This window comes from Sturnira hondurensis, unplaced genomic scaffold (genome assembly GCF_014824575.4).
Source record: "Sturnira hondurensis isolate 20B ecotype Veracruz unplaced genomic scaffold, ASM1482457v3 Scaffold0017254, whole genome shotgun sequence".
NCBI classification, from domain to species: Eukaryota; Metazoa; Chordata; class Mammalia; order Chiroptera; family Phyllostomidae; genus Sturnira; species Sturnira hondurensis.
Window position 1 is genome coordinate 254,531 of NW_028089885.1, and position 15,609 is coordinate 270,139.

The 15,609-nt window shown below is 59.5% G+C and overlaps 1 protein-coding gene across 8 annotated transcripts in view; it reads left to right on the top strand.

The window, feature by feature from the left end:
- Window positions 1-15,609, top strand: part of ARVCF (ARVCF delta catenin family member) — a 45,263-nt gene that overhangs the window by 17,452 nt on the left and 12,202 nt on the right. For 5 of the 8 annotated variants that reach the window (XM_037067403.1, XM_037067401.1, XM_037067406.1 and 2 more), the window contains one exon: window positions 7,243-7,470. In XM_037067403.1, coding sequence (XP_036923298.1) covers window positions 7,261-7,470 — 210 coding nt within the window. In that variant the 5' untranslated portion in view covers window positions 7,243-7,260. Of the gene's footprint in view, window positions 1-7,242; window positions 7,471-10,592; window positions 10,723-14,072; window positions 14,140-15,609 lie in introns of those variants that run through there. The other 3 variants (XM_037067407.1, XM_037067408.1, XM_037067409.1) reach the window with 2 other exon arrangements.

The following is a 15,609-nucleotide window of genomic DNA, read 5'->3' on the forward strand; positions in this document are numbered from 1 at the left end:
GGGTGGGAAGAGTATGCCGGCTAGGTGGAGCTCTGTGGCTGGGGCCACCTCCAGGGCGGGAGGGGGTGGCAGGGAACCTTCTGGGGTATGCTTCCCTGACTGTGGAGCTGGGGTACACATAGGACAGACACACTGGGGTGGAGACTCCATGTTGAGTGCCTGTCACTGTGTCCTGAATCTGCATTGCCCTCAGAGTTCATTGTCCCCAACTCTGGAGCAAGCCAGGCCACAGCAAGGTTCCTTTTTGTCCAAGCGTGTCCCAAGTTTGTGGCTGCAGTAAGTCTGCCCCAGGCCACATAGCTTGGCTGGTGGAATTCTCCTGAGGGTAGGCAGGCAAAGGTGGGGACTTCTACAACAGGGAAAGGCAGGCCAGAGAAGCTAGGGACAGTGAACTGGTGAGCGTCGGGGGAGGGGGGAAGACAGACGCCATGCACAGACCCTTCAGCTGCCCTGGTCCCAGACCTCTGCCATCTAACCAGCCTGCCCTACTTGTGAGCACCAAGGACTTCCTATCCCCAGTTCCTACTGGGTCCTGAGCCTGGTCTCCAGTGAGGAGGGAGTTTCCCTGCAGCCTGTACCTCCTTTCATTGATCTAGGCAGTATGCACTGCTTGTCACAACAATGGCGAAGACAGTGGGAAGTCCCCTAGCCTGCAGCAGACAGCCTCTTCCCGGGGCCATGGGGCTCTTCCCAGGGAGCCTTCCATGGGCAGTAGGTGCAGGTGGCTCTGATGGGGGAGGCAGCCCCTAACCCTCAGACTCTCCTGTCCCAGCTTCTTTGGCTCTATAATGGGGGGCAATGGGTTGAGGGGCCCTGTCTCACCGCCCCCCAAGGCTTCTTGGCCACAGGCTCCCAGGGGCTGTAACCCCATTGCCCCTCAAAGAGGCTTTGTACCACCACAAAGAGGCTCTGTCCCTCCCGAAGAAGCCTGGGTGTTGCCATGGTGACAGAGGGGCCTGGAAGAAGGGGGTCCACCCTGCAGAGGGAAAGGGGCATTCCAGGCAGAGGGCACTGGTGTGCACAGGCCAGTGGCCAGTGTGGGTGACGGCTGGGCTGCCCGGCTTCAGCCCTCAGCCTGGCTAGACAGCTGTCCCAGCTGTGCCTCAGTGGAGCCATCAGAAGACCTCAGGGATCCCGTGGCCCCCTCAGTAGAGGCTGGGCTCCCAGGCCCTGGTTGCTTTTGGATCTGCCAGGGTTTGGCCCCAGTCTGGCTGTGGGCCTCAGGCCCCTCGGGAGTGCCTGTGTCCCTGTGTTCACCCCAGAGTGTGTCGGGTGGGTTTGTAAGCCTGGGCCCTCGTAACTGCCCCCCCACATTGTGCTCTTTCTGAGATGGAGGGGGTGGTGAGCAGGACCCTGCTGGAGGGCCTGGGGGAGCCATACAGGGCATCTTGCAGGCTCGGTGTCTTATAGGGGAGGCAATGAAAGCAGGGGCCAGCTATCCCACACAGTGGGGCACTGTGGGGTTCACCCCCCTTCTGCCCCAGGCTCCCCTGTCATGGTTGGGACTGGGGTGGTGGGCTGTCAGTGCAGACAGAGAAGACAGTGACTGCTAGCCCTCAACTCTCTCTGCCTGGAGCACCATGGCTCCCCATAGAGAGGGTGGGTCCTTGCTGCCGGTTCCCACACTTGGAGTCTGTGAGGCACAGCGTCGGGCATTGGCCACAGCTGCAGTCTGAATCAGCGGCAGGAGGGGCAGGGAGGGGGCCGAGAGGGGCAGACAGGCGGGTCTTGGGAACCAGGGAGACATGAGGGGGCCACACCTGGCACAGGAGGCACAGTCTGTGACCTGCCCCAGTGGGACTCTCAGGCCCGGACCTTTTACGGGGCTCTGGCATACTGCTCTGCGGCGTAGGCCTCCCACCGAGGAGGGGCAGCAGCTGGGATGCTCACCTGCCTCTGCCTGCCGTTGCTACATCTGACCTGCAGTCACCTGGCCACTCCCCAGCCCCAGTCCAGGCTCTCAGCTCCTCAGACCTCAGGTTCTCTGGGTCCCCAGAAGTATCCTTGCTGGCATCTGACCCTGAGCTTCCTGCATTAGGCCTTCTCTTACAGCCCCTGGTCCTTCTGGATCATCTGCCAAGGGGCCTCCATTCCCTGGGGCTGACCAGTGCTTAACCTAGGGTGCCCCATTAGCACGGGCAAGAACCCCTCAGGACGAACTCCCCACACTGCTCTCCCCACATCTGGTCATGGGACGTGTGCTTGGGGGTCTGCGTGGACAGCCTTGGGGCAGGAGGAGGTCTCGGAGGGGCTGTCTCTGCCCTCCAACCCCCCATGGTGCATGGTCCAGTGCAGTGGGGGCACCTGTTCCCTGCCTGTGCTGGGGATGTCTCATTTCCAGGCTGAATGCAATGATGGCCCTCCCAGCTCCCCGAAAATCCCGCTGCTTCCCTGGGCAGCTGTTCGCACTGCTCAGTCCTGCCAAGGCCCCCGGGGAGCTGAGTTCCTCAGCTTTCTCATGTACTGGGTGTTTTCCCCATTTCTTTCTTAGGGTCTGATTATAGCAGGAGCTCGTGCTCCTCCTAGAACACTGGCAGGGGCCCCGGGGGCCTGGAGCCTCTGCAGCCTGAGATGAGTCCTTCCAGTCCTCTTTTGCACACAGCTGTCTCCATGTTCATTGCCTCTTGTCTCTCTGGCCACATCCAGTGTTCATAACCATCACCTACTTTAAGCTGGGGTTTGGGTTTCTCCTATTGATTTATAAGAGCAGTTTATAGACAAAGGGTATCACTTTACTACTGGATATTGCAGAGACTTGATCCCAATGTGTCAACTGTCTTTTGGTTGTCTTTGTGTCATTTTCTCCTATGGTCTATTAGGGAAAATTACAAACACACAAAGGTGGAGAAGCTAGTGTGACACGTCCCCACATACCCCTCCCAGCTTCCGCCACGGTGACGTCACAGTCTAGAAGTAAACTCACTGTCTTCTGTCTGAAATGTTCTATACATGTGCTACTGTAAATGCTGTCTCTTAAAAAACAACACTATAACCACAGTGCATGGCTCTTATTTTGGACGTGCAGAAGTGTTTCATTCTCACAAAGCCAAGCTGGTCCGTCTTCCCTTAGCAGTTCCTTCTAGTGCTTTAAGTCTGAGAACAGCCCCCTCCCACCCAGGCACCGGCGGTCCTGCACTGGCTGTGAGTGACTCAGTGGTGCTGGCTGGGACAGAAGGACGGACTAGGACTCCTCACTTTGCAAACCCCTTGCCCCAGGCCTCCTGTTCCATTTCTGGGGCCCATGCCCTAGGCCTCCAGCCTCGGCACAGTGTGTGTTGACTGGGACAGAAGCCGTCCCACAGTAGCGGGACCCCCATGAGGCCTGGCCAGAGGAGCAGGGAGCACGTCCCATCATGCCGGCAGTGTTGAGGTGGAGACATGACACCCTCAGGCAGAGGGGACTCAGCGCCATCAACCTGGGTTCTGCTCTGCTCCTGCTCACACCACTTCCTCCCCATTTAGGTGGGTGGGGCTGTGGGGCTGGAGAAGAGTCAGCCTATGGCCAGTCCTCTGTCTCTCCCCATGGTGGACAGGGGCAGCAGGCAGTGTGCTGACAGCCGGCCAGTGAGGGGTCAGATGGGAGCCCAAGCCTCCCGCCTACCCCCGCCTCCCCTGCTAGCCTGACCCTTAGGAAATTCCTTTAATTCCTGCACCCAGATTGGACTCAGCCTCCATAATTTGATTTTCTGGAGCAGGGTTTGGCTGTACTCCCTGTGAGCAGGAATGTCTGGGTTAGCAGAGAGACGTCAAATGTGGGCTTAGGTTCTGGAGGGAGGATCAGCGTCTTCCCCCTAGTCCCTCTGATATTGCCTTCTCTTTCCTGATGGAGAATGTTGTCTACAGTTGCGCCCAGAAGGCTCAGGAGCAGGGCTCCCTCCTCCCAGGGGTGTTTCAGAGCCTCGTTCTTGCCCACCTGCCCACTCATTCATCTGCCTAACTGTCCATTTACTCATTCCTCTAGCCAGCCACCCATTCCTCCACCCATGCTTTTATCCACTCACCAACGGCCTAGTATCCACCTATCCAGCCAGCCACCCATCTGCCCCATCCTCTCATACAACGACCTACTTATTCTGCAACCCACACATCCGCTTACTTGGTCATTCATTTCCCCTGGCATCTGGCCTCTGTACTTGCATTGCTCCACCCGCCCACCAGTCTCTCCACCCGGGTTCACTCCTGGGTGCCCAAATCTGGACAGGCTCTCCCCAGGTCAAGCACCTCCACTCCTTCCCCGAGATAGGCAAGACTGTCTCTGGGCAGCATGTTTGTTCCTGTCTTCTTGCTAAATTACCTCCACGAGCAGGCCAGCACGTGTGATGAAAAGTGACTTACACGGGTGGAGGCTGGGGTGGGGGTGGGGGTTGGGATGGGTCTGCCCCGCAAGCAGTGCAGGCAGGGTCCTTCCCAGGAGAGCAGTGGCTGTGATGACATCAGCCAGGGAGGCCAGCAAGTCTCGGCCAAGGCCTCACAGTGTGGCACCTCCCTGCCCACCTCCAGAGCCGCCCTGGACACAGTAGGAGTGAGTCTGGTGCCCACCGCTCCCCAGAATCGGGCCCCACCCCAGGGCCGGACTTGGGAAAACATCTTTGAAGTCTCATGGTCAATCCTAAATTCATGCACATTTTGCCTTTCATGTCATTACATATTTATTGTTCTAATATAAAACTAGCATTTTGAGTTACCATCAGAAACGCTGCCTCTGGGGCGATGGCCTGGGTCACCTGTGCCCACACGTGCTCCTGCACACCTGGGACCTGGAGAAGCTGCTGTGTCGGCAGAGTGGGTCTGGTCCCCAGATGCCCCCAGTCTCCTGCACATGCCAGGGTTGCCCTTGAGGCCACCAAGGTGACGAAGCTGCAAGGTTTGGCACCCTCACAGGCAGAGGGGTGCACCCTCAGGCTAGAGCAGAGGGCACTTGCCCAGGACTTGGAGTCTCTGTTCTACTGCAGGGGAGATGTGAGGCACTACACCCTCAAGCTGTCTGGCATTTAAGGGTGTTACCTGGGAGACACATAGTCACTTAGCTCCAGCTGACAGAACTGAGCAATGGAAAGGTCAGTGTGAGGTTTGGCCACCTTCTCACTATAGCCTCACAATTCTGGGCCCCTGGCCAGGCCCCAGCCAGAGCAAGTGGGCCCCTTTCAGGGGGCTCCTTGGACCCCAGAGCTGGGCAGGGCATGCTAGAGGGCCCAGGCCAGGGAAGCTGGAGTCCAAGGCTGCTCCTTTGCCTGCTGACCCCAGGATCTGCAGTGCAGACCTGGTCCTGCTGGGGCCGGGGAAGGGAAGCCTGAGGTCAGTCAGCATCTCATGTCTCTGCACAGGAGGGAGGGAAGCCATGTCCTGGCCATCAGGCCAACCCCCATCCCATGGGTCCTGACCATCGCCTCCGAGGGCACACTTTCCCCTCATACGAGTGACCTTGGTCCCAGCTGGGATGCCCAGGGCTGGGAGGCTTAGTTTTGACTGCCCTATACAGTCAAGGCTGGCTAAAGGCTGACCTGCTTTGACCTCTGCCCTGCCCTGTGCCACCCTTTAGGGAGGAAGAGCCCCACAGCTAAGGGCAGCCAGGTTTAGCTGATTCGTGCTCAAGGCCTGGTGGCCACCACGTGCAGGTGTGTCTAGGACCCCTGCACAGACAGTGGTGGGTGTACACGAGGCTGCATGCCCACAGCTTTGTGCACGCCATGCTGTTTGTCCCTTACTCCCTACTGGCCAAAGGACCTGGTTGACATTTTGCCTACTGCACCCCTACCTCTCTGTGGGTGCCAGGACCTCTCCCAGCAGGGGTTCAGTTCGTTCTTCCCACTGTGCTGACCTCACTTCCCCTCCTCTAGGTCATACTGACAGTTTATTTGTGTGACCGGTGCTGAGGAGATGACAAGCAGCTTCTGGGACCTACACTGGCCTCTTTTCCTCTCTGGGCCTCGGTTTCCCCACGTGTCACAGTGGACTGGACTCTGTAGTGTCCTTTCAACTCAAGATACACCCATGCTCCCGACAGTGTGCCTGGCACAGCCACCATCCGTGTGACCAAGCCTAACACTGACCCTTCCTCCGTGGGGCTCTGCCCTTGCAGCTGGCTCTGCCTTGCAGAGCTGGACCTTTTCAGGTGCTGCCCACTGTGCTTTGTCTCTAAGCTCAGGCCCTGCATGGATGGAGCGGGCAGGGGCCAGCAGAGGCGGCCTCAGTGTGGGTTGGGCCAGGAGGAGGCCCCCGAGCAGCAGTTTGCACCATGAGGCACACTAAAGTGCCTGGCAGTGTGGTCACATGGCCTGCACCCCCATACACTGCCGTGTGGCTGGATGTGAACTCCAAATACTCCTCCTGCTTCTTTTTGCCCATGAAAAATAAACACACTGAGCAGCCAGGGAGCAGCGGCGAGGAAAAGCGCTGGCTCGTCATTGCAGCTGCCAAGCCCCGCCACCCCCACAAGATTCCCTGGGACCTGCAGGGGAAGCACTGAATCGGGACCCAGACCAGCAGCACATCGGGCCTGGGGAGCCTGGGCCCCTGCCCTCAGCCTCCCTCTGGATCCAGTGTCCAGCACATGGGCCACTTTCAGGCACAGAATTGCACACAGGCTGTGTGTGGTTTTCACTCTGTGGTGTGGGTAGACGTCACCCTTGTTCCTGCCAGCATAGCTGGCTAGAGCCAAGACCACTGGCCTATAGGCCCATGTCACCCCTGTGCCTGCCTGGGTGTCCTGGGTACCCTGGCAGCTGTGGACTGATACCTCACTCCCTGCTCACCGGTGCATGAGTTCTGCCACACCAGCTGTGTGGTTGTGGACAGGTCCCCCACCCTCTCTGGGTCCCAGCATTCACCTCAATGAGCCTGGGATGGCCTATGAGATTGTGGTGAGCTGGCATGTGCAGCGGGCAGCAGAAGGCCTGGGAGGTCTGAGTACTGGTCGCACCAAGTTCTTCCTGACCTGCTCTTCCCTTCCTGGTGGGCTCTGGGACCCCCATGGTCCATGGTTCTGCTGGGCCTGCCAGGGAGCAGGGAAGATTGGGTCAGATCCCCACACCCCACAAGGAAGGAGCCAGCTGCTTCCGGCCAGCCTCAGATTAATGGCTTTTAATTTAGAATTTAATCAATGTGGCTTCTCTCTGGAGAGCTGGATGCTCTAGTCTGGGAGTGAGTTGTATGATTTGTGAGTGGGGTAAGCAGGGGGCCCGTGGTGGCCTCTCCAGGCCTCTGCCTTGGCCCTACCTTGACCTTGTTCTGCTTTGCCTGCAGCCAGCAGGCGTCCCGGTCATGGAGGACTGCAACGTGCACTCGGCTGCCAGCATCCTGGCCTCGGTGAAGGAGCAGGAGGCTCGCTTCGAGCGGCTGACATGGGCACTAGAGCAGGAGCGGCGCCATGTTGCCCTGCAGCTGGAGCGTGCCCAGCAGCCTGGTATGGGCAATGGCGGCATGGGCAGTGGGCAGCCCCTGCCCACGGCCTGGCAACAGCTGGTCTTGCAGGTAACAGCCCAATAACGCAGGAAGGGGAAAACGGCCAAGTGGGAAAAAAATCAAGGGGCCTTGGTGGGCCACAAGCCAGCATGCATTGGCTTATTACAAGACCTCCTAGGGCCTCTGAGGAGAGAAAAGTAGGACCCCAGACAGACTAGAAATCCCACTTGGGTGGGCAGGGCACCATCTGATGAATGGGCCGGATGCAACCTGACCCTCAGAACAGCACCCTCCACTTGAGTGAGACTCCAGGACCCAGGCAGCTGGACAGGGTCTGTCTTGGACAGCTCGGTGGTCAGCATGGTGACACCGATGGTTTTGCCAGCCTTGGAATCTCCCTGCCATAGTGTTCTTCATAGCATGCATCGGTGGGTCAGCCCCAGGGGGAGGCTCAAGCAACATGCTGGGCTCTGCCTGCAGCTCAGGGGGTGACCAGGGAGCTCAGTTTCTCCACTGGCTCAGGCTCCTGATCAGCCCCCAGGAGGTGTGGAAACCTGTCTGCTCTATAGCCAGGCCCTGAGAATTCTGAAGTTGGGGTGTATGCTCAGGAGTTAGTCTACCTGGTCCCCTCCCATCCCCGCACTATGCTCCAGTGTCTACCCTGCAGATGAGTACAAAAGCACCTTGCTCACGGGATGGTAGGGGCAGGACAGGGAAATGTGGGAGTCCTGGAGTTTGGTGCAGTTATTTTGGTTTCCATTATTAACTGAGGCATGGGTAGGGGACAGGCAAGGGTGGAGCTGTCCCAGGGATTTGGGGGAAGCTAGGGGTAGGGTGTCTGGGTGGGGGTCCACCCTGCAGGCCCCCCACTGTGGCCCTTCCTCACCATCAGGCTCAGAGGCCTAGGGGGCAGAGGTCTGCTGATTCCCCTGATTTCCACATAGTGACACTGGAGGGCCCTCCAAGCGGGCTCCTTAGTTCCCTGGGCAGGACAGCAGGGTTGTTCTCCTAAACTTGGCAGCCAGAGTGCCTCTCAATGTGTCCCCAGTGCATGCACATCCTCCCTTCCCTGGTCCTGCTGAACCTCCCAAAGGTGAGGCCTGTACCTCCAAACTCTAGAGGGAACAGAAGATTCCAGCTGGGCCACATGAGGACAGCAACAGCTGATGACCCCGAGGCCACCCCTCAGGCGCCAGGCGCTCCATCCAGCCTTCTCTGGCTGGAAAAAGCTTTGACCCTTTAGCCCAAAAGGCACTGCCAAGGGTTGATGCCCCCGGACGGAAGATGTTCCCATGGCCTGGAACTGCCCTGTCTTCCTGAGGGCTATGGAGGGAAGACCTCAGACCACTGTCCCTCTCTCCCCACCACCCCTCCCCAACCAAGGCTTTCCGAGACTGCCCTTGATTTTCTTTCTCTTGGGAGGAGATATCTTCCCAGTCTGAGATAGGAGAGCGTGTGTTTTCCCGGGGTGGTGGCTAGACTGGCAGGGCAGGTAGGAGGTGGGGCTACATCTGACGGTCCAGGCCTGGCAGCCTTGATACCAAACCTGCTTTCCAGATCCATCTCAGTGTGAGGTGCCTGGTGACCTACCTGCTGAGCCACAGGGCTACTTGGAGCTGGTCCTCAGGGTCAGAGCCAGGTTCTGCACAGCTTGGGAGCTGGTGGCAGGGGATTGAGAGGCCAGGGGCTACTGCTGCTGTGATCCCCTGCCCCCTAAGCCGCTCCACAGTCCTGGCTGCCTACCCTTCATCCTCCAGCAGGAAGGGTTCCCTCCTCCCTTGGTTTAAGCAAGGCTGGCCCTCATCGAGTGCCATGGGGTGGGGGCGGGGGGGGATGCCTGCCGTAGGGGTCTATCCAGCCTTGGGCTGGGGCACTAGCAGCTGGTGGAATTTGGGAGAAGACAGAAATAAACCCAGGATAAGCTTCCAGGCCAAGTCCCTTAGGGCAGTGGTCCAGTCCCTCTGCTTCTGCTCCACCAAGGGCTGCCATGGATAGATGATACAGGGGGCCGGTAGTCAGGTCAGCTTATCCCTGTGCAGATGGTAAAACTGAGGCTCAGAGGGACGTGCAGTGGACATCCAGAGTGCTTGAGCATGTTAGCTGTGTGGTGTATGTTCACAGCACACTGGAAGAAAAAAGGTGGCTTGGTTTTCTGAGTGGGGTCTGTGGAAAAACAGGAGGCAGGCTGGCCCTAGCTCTGTTCCCCTCAGAGCCTAGTTCCCTTGATCATAATGCAAGAGCTTGTTTTTGTGGGGTGTGACTGAAAGGGTGGCCCAGCCCAGCCCTTCCCTTGTCTACATTTCTTTCCAGCAGAGCCAGACTCCCCGGGATGTGACTGCACCTTCTCACCAGGCTTCTGGAAGGAGGGGGTAGTGCATTCTGATTAACCAACCACTCTGAACCCCCCCACCCGGCCCCCACCCTGCTTCCCCCGTTGCCACTTCCCAATAGGTCAAAGGCATGGAGGAGAGAGGGTCTGATGCAGGTCAGCCTATAAGCTTTCATGCAGGGTCATTAAACAGTTTTCCCCTCCCTTTGATCTGTTCTGACACTCCTGGAGGGATCCTGGGCCTGTCTTGAGGGGGAAAGCCTAAAGTAAAGTGGGTCAGTGCAGGTACGTTTGCCACGTGTGGGTTGAGCTCTGTGGGGACACTTACTTGGGGGGCCTTTCTGGGAATGGGCAGGGGCCTGGAGCCGTATCTGAGAGAACTTGCAGCGCTGTTAGCGCTGTTATCGTAGTAACTACTGTCTCATCGGCCCCCATTTCACGTCAAGAGGAAACTGAGTCGCAGCCGGGATGAGCAGCCTGTGCCCTTGAGGATGGCCTTGCTCTCTGTCCTTGGCTGTACTGAACCCTGCACTGCCAAAATTGTTTCCCCAACTCTACAGGGAGAGAGACCTGTGAGCTCTCTTACTGGGGGAAAACCGAGGCTGGGAAAGAAGGACTCGGCCCAAGTCCCTGGACAGGAAATATATCACCCCCGCGGGGAAGGAGGGTGCAGGGGAGGGACCAGGAGTCCAGACCTGCTGTAGGAGGGACCCTGACCCGCCCTGGCTGCAGATCTCACTTCTCAGCCGCCCCGCCCCGGCCCGGCCCGCCCACCGGGCCCCGCCCCGCCCCTCCCCGCCTGGGCGCGGCCCCGCCCGATTGGCTGGTCTCCGTGACCGCTGCCAGATCCACCCCCGCAGGGAGTGAGTCCGCGGAGCTGGAGCTGGAGCTGGAGCCGTGGAGGTATCGGAGCAGAGCCCGGTCCAGCCGCCGCTGCTCCACCTCCGACTAGCGCCTCCCGAGCCGGCCCAATGCCGGCCGAACTCAGACAGGTTGGAGGGAACTTGGTCCCGGGTGATGGGGCCCGATCCCGGGACTAGCGAAGGAGGGCGGGGCGCCGGCATTCCTCGGAGGACCCCCTTTTGTTCCTTGGAGCCGCGGGCAGGAGGCGGCTATTGTCTGAGCTCCGGACCGGCGCGTCGCGCTGGGCCAGGCGGGGCGGCGGAGTGAGCCTGCCGCGGGAGGCTGTGCACAGCGCAGGGCCGCGAGGTCTCCGGGGGCAGGGCGCAGGGTCCCCGGCCGGTGAGACCCTGCGCGGGGAGCGGGGCCGGGACCTGGTAGGTGCACCCTCAGCTAGCGCCCAAGACAGGTGCGGACGACAGGAGCGGGGGGGGGGGCGGGGGAGGCGAAGGCCTTTCGGAGCACCCCTCTCTGTGCAGGAGAAAGGCGGAGTCCGGAGAGGGAAACCCAGCTAGGCCTCCAGATCTCGGGGACCCCCTGGGCCTCGGATCCCCTCCAAAGACCCAGCGTGGGTTCCGACTCTGGTGACCTGCGAAGGAGGTTCGGGAGGGAGCTTTAAGGGAAGCCCTGTCTGCAGAGGCAGTGCACGTGAGGGGTGGGGTGGAGTGAGGGGTGGAGTGGAGGACGGCCCTGCCCACGTCTCAGAGACGGGTGGAGTCTCTGAGGAAAACCCCGGCAGTCTGCCTTCCAGTACTGGGGCTGGGGGAAGCATGTGAGCTACCTCCTTTCTTGCCCAAAGGGGGCGGAGTCCAATAATAGGCCCAGAAACAAGCTGAGTTGAACAACCTCACCGTGTCCCTTGTGCTGGGAGGTAGGTCTCCCGCGCACTTGCCTGCTTGGGACAGCCAATCTCTGCCTGCTCTGTATCCCTGATTTGGTCCCCAGGGTCTGGCCACTGGCAGTTGACTACTCCAGGGATGGAAGGGCCATTGGGGGTGTTGGGGAATGTGACCCACAGTGTGGCCAATGGATATGGGCTGGGCTTGGGGAAGTTGGGATGGATGACAGCCAGCTCGGCTTTCTGTCCCCCACAAGGCATCCACTACCCCTTGGCCTGTCTTCCAATCGTGGTGAGGCTGTGCCCAGCAGGAGGACTGCTGCTGTGGAGGAGTGAGCTCCAGTCTGCCAGGGCTGGGCAGAGGCCATGGCACCAGGGGAGAGGGTATCTGTGGTGGTCAAGGGCTTGCTCCCTGGTAGGAGATGCCAGCCTGGCTTGTCCTTGTGTCCAGCTGGGATGGCCATGCTAGTGGGAGGGGGCTGTCCCTCCTCCACCTCTCCATTCAGCAGCACCCACTGTATGCCCTCTGGGGGGCTGGCACAAAGATTATGGGAGCCAGGTGTTTGCCTCGGGCTGGTGGACAAGGCAGGACACCTGCCCCGTGGTTTGTTCTTTGGGACACACACCATGGGTGCTGGCTCACTGGTCAAGTGCAAGCGGCACAGCCAGCTCCATGTCCAGCCTGCCCTCCAACTGCAGCTCAGCTCGTTTCCTCAGCAGCCCCCTTGACAATTCCCACATGCACCCCAGAGACTTTTGTGGACTTTTGCCCTAGTGGTGGCCCCTCTATGTGCTGTCCCACATCTGGTCACACAGGTGGACTGGCACTATCCTCTGGCTGTCCCACAGCCTTGACAACCCAGGCCCTTCCTGTTTCTGTGTAAGGAAACTGAGCCCTTGGTGTGTGGAGGGGCCCAGGGCCCTCTTGCTGTGCTCAGCTCCACGCTGCCGAGCACAGTCTTAAGAGCATCATCTTTTTTAGGGTACTCCAGCCCCCACTCGAAGGCCTGGGCCAGGCCCTCCCCATAAATTCAAGGGAGCTCATGGGAAACCCTGGCTTGGGCAGCAGCCCTTGTCCAGGCCAGAGCCCATGGGCCATGGAGCAGGTGGACCATGGGTAGGAGTATCGTGGGATGGATTAAGGCCCTGGAGGTGGGTGATGGGAGGCTGAACAGTGTTCCCAGTGAGAGCTGCAAGGATGAGGCCAGGGCTGGAGAGGGGGTGCCAAGACACAGTTGACAGGATGTGGCAGGATTTGGGACAAGGAGGAGGGCTGGGGGTGGTGTGTCCAGGTAGGCACCCATGTCTGGGGTTTGGGGAGTACCAGGGTTGCAGGTCCAGGGGTCCCTGAGAGTGGGCTGGCCTGGGTAGGTGGACATGGGTGAGACTCGGGGCCCTAGAGCAGGGCTTCAAGGCCAGACAAGGATCCAGGCACACTGGGCAGCTTCCTCTGTTGAGCATCAACTGTGTGCTGGGCACCAGCCCATGATCCCATATCTCCACCCAAGGGTGTTGCGCAGTTCTATGGCGTGGGTTGACCCTGGGACTCTCCCTCACCTAGGCATCAGTTCACCCATCTGCTGCCAGCTCTAGGCTTCTGTAGTGGATGCCTGGGTGGTGGTGGAGGGAGTCTGGACACATGGTAGAGGACAGGAGGGGTAATGAGGGCACGTGCGCACTGACAAGTGCCTCTGGGGGTGGTGGGCACTGTGCGCTGAGTGCTGTGAGGAGAGCGCACAAATGGGTTTCCTCAGGTCTGTGGGCCAGGCTGGGGTCTCGTGCACGTGTGTGTCCAGGTCCCTGTCCGTGCGTGTGTGTGTCCAGGCATATGAAATGGGGGCCAGGCCCTCCCGTGGTCTCCAGCTGACTCAGGCTCCTCCTGCCTGCCCGCCTGGGTGAAGTCATCGCCTGTTTTTAGCTCCCTGAGGTCATTTGCCAGCAGGGGCTCTCGGTGCCTCCAGATCTCGCTGCAGGGCTGCCTGGACTGGGTGTTAGTGGGTGATGCTGTGGGATTGTCAGGCCTTGTTGGAGGACCCCAGCGCTCCTTGACACCCCAACCCCTCGTGCTCCTGACTGCATTGTCAGAAGCTCACTACAGGCAGGAGTGAGAAGACGAAGCTAGACTGCAGAGTAGCCTTGGGTCTGAGATGTGCTCCCCCTCCCACCATCCCAGCTGGGGAGTAGGGTCTCTTGTCTGAGAGTGTTAATATATGCAAATGTATGCAAACCTACTGAGGGGCCATATCTCACTGGCAGTGCAGTGTCCTGGGCAACAGTCCTGGTCCCCTCATGTCAGTCTTGCTTCCTTCCCCACTCCCATGCTTGCAGCCAGCAGGGCAAGGCCTGAGACCCCTCCAAGCCTAGTCCCCCAGGGCCCAGCAGAGAGAATTCGGTTCCTGCCACACGTTTGCTCCCGCACTTGCTAAATACAGGGGCAGCTGAGGCCCCAGCAGTGACGAACTTTTCCTGAGCCTTCTCCTGTTCCAGAACTGTCCTGGCCCTCCAATACCCTCGGAGAAGTGCTCAGGCCACCCTGCCCAGCAGCCCACCAGCATGTCCCTACTCTGGGGACATGTAGGGACTCAGATTACTTCTCTTTCCCAGGGAACACTGCCCCTCTTCCTGGCCAGGTCTCCAACAGGCACTCCACCTGTGTCCCAAGACTGAGAAGGTGACAGCCAAGGCTGTGGCCCACAGTGGGTGCAGTGTGGCTAGAAGGCTCTGGAAAATTGCCTTTATGGGTGCCTGAAATTCCCCCGTTAGCACTCTGTGAGGTTCTGGGTAGATCTTCTGCCCTCTGTCAGACCTCACTTTCCCTTTTAAAAAATCATGTGTTTCTTCCTGCCTGGGGTGGGGTGGGGTGGGGGTGCACATTCTGTAGCCTCTTCCTTCCTGGGTCGACAGAGCCCAAGCAGTGCACCTGTGCTATCATGTTGGTCAGGCCCCTCCCTGGACCCCTAAGAGGTTGCAGAGACTCCAAATCTCAACTCTGTAAGGAGCTGAGGGGCTCAAGCATTCCTTCAGAACAGGACCCCAAGCCAGGAAAACGTTATACCTTGAGAGGCAGGCCCTGAAGGCAGCTCCAGCCACCTTTCTCTGCATAACTCCAAGGCCCTGGGACAGGAGCCAGAGTAGGGCTCTGATGCCAGGCAGAAGCAGGTGGGAGCTGCTGGCCTTCCCTGGGCCTCAGGTCTACATCTGCACAGGATTTAGGTGCCTGGGGCCCAGCTGGGGGACACATCCTACAAGACACGGGGCCTAGGCTGCAGAGCAGAGCCCACCTGCGGACCCAGCCCTGGCTGTCCAGGAATGTGCCCCCCATTGCCTGCCCTCTGGGGCTTGGGTTTCAGACCTTGAGCATCTTGACCCTGAGACATCAGTGCTGTGTGGAGGACCCGTATGGTCAGAGACCTATGGGTAGACTCTTGATCTCCTTGCCACTGAGCTGTGGGCTGGCCTGTCCTCTGAGCCTCAGTTTCCCCACTGACTGGTAGACATGTGGACTTTCAAAGGGCCTCTGTCCAGAGCCATTTTGCCTGGAATTCCATCCCACCAGGGATAGTCATCCCAGCAGGGATGATGGCAAGGGGGAAGCACAGTTTGAGAATGAGGCAGGTGTTCGAGAGCTGAGGACCAAGGTTGGGGAGACCTGGAGTGGTGGGCAGGGAGGAGTCACTGGTGTTCTTGTCAAGGACAAGCAGAGCCTCCTGGCCTAAACCACACTCTGGACTCTGATGTGACACCCAGGGTCTCAGTGAGAGTAGGGCCAGGCCTTGCCCACGCAACACACCAAGAGTGTCCAGGCCGGAAGGAACGAGGATATTTTGGTGCTCTGCGTGCGAAGGGCGTTCTGGGAAGTGGGTATTTCTGGCCTGCGAGGGTGTTTGGCTGGTCTTAGGGACAGGGGGAGCCTGGGCCGCAGGGAGTCAGTGAACAGTACTAAAACTGCCACCCAAGGCCTCTGTACTCGACATTTCTGAGGTGGGGCAGAAAGGAGACCCAGGACACCTGGAGAGCATCCCGAGGGTCCCGCCTGGCCTCCTTGCGCCTCAGGGAGCCTGTAGCAGTGGGCCTCCCAGCTAAGACACCGCTCCCCACTGAAGGCCTGGGACTTACCTTCCAGCTCAGCCCCGGGAGCCCC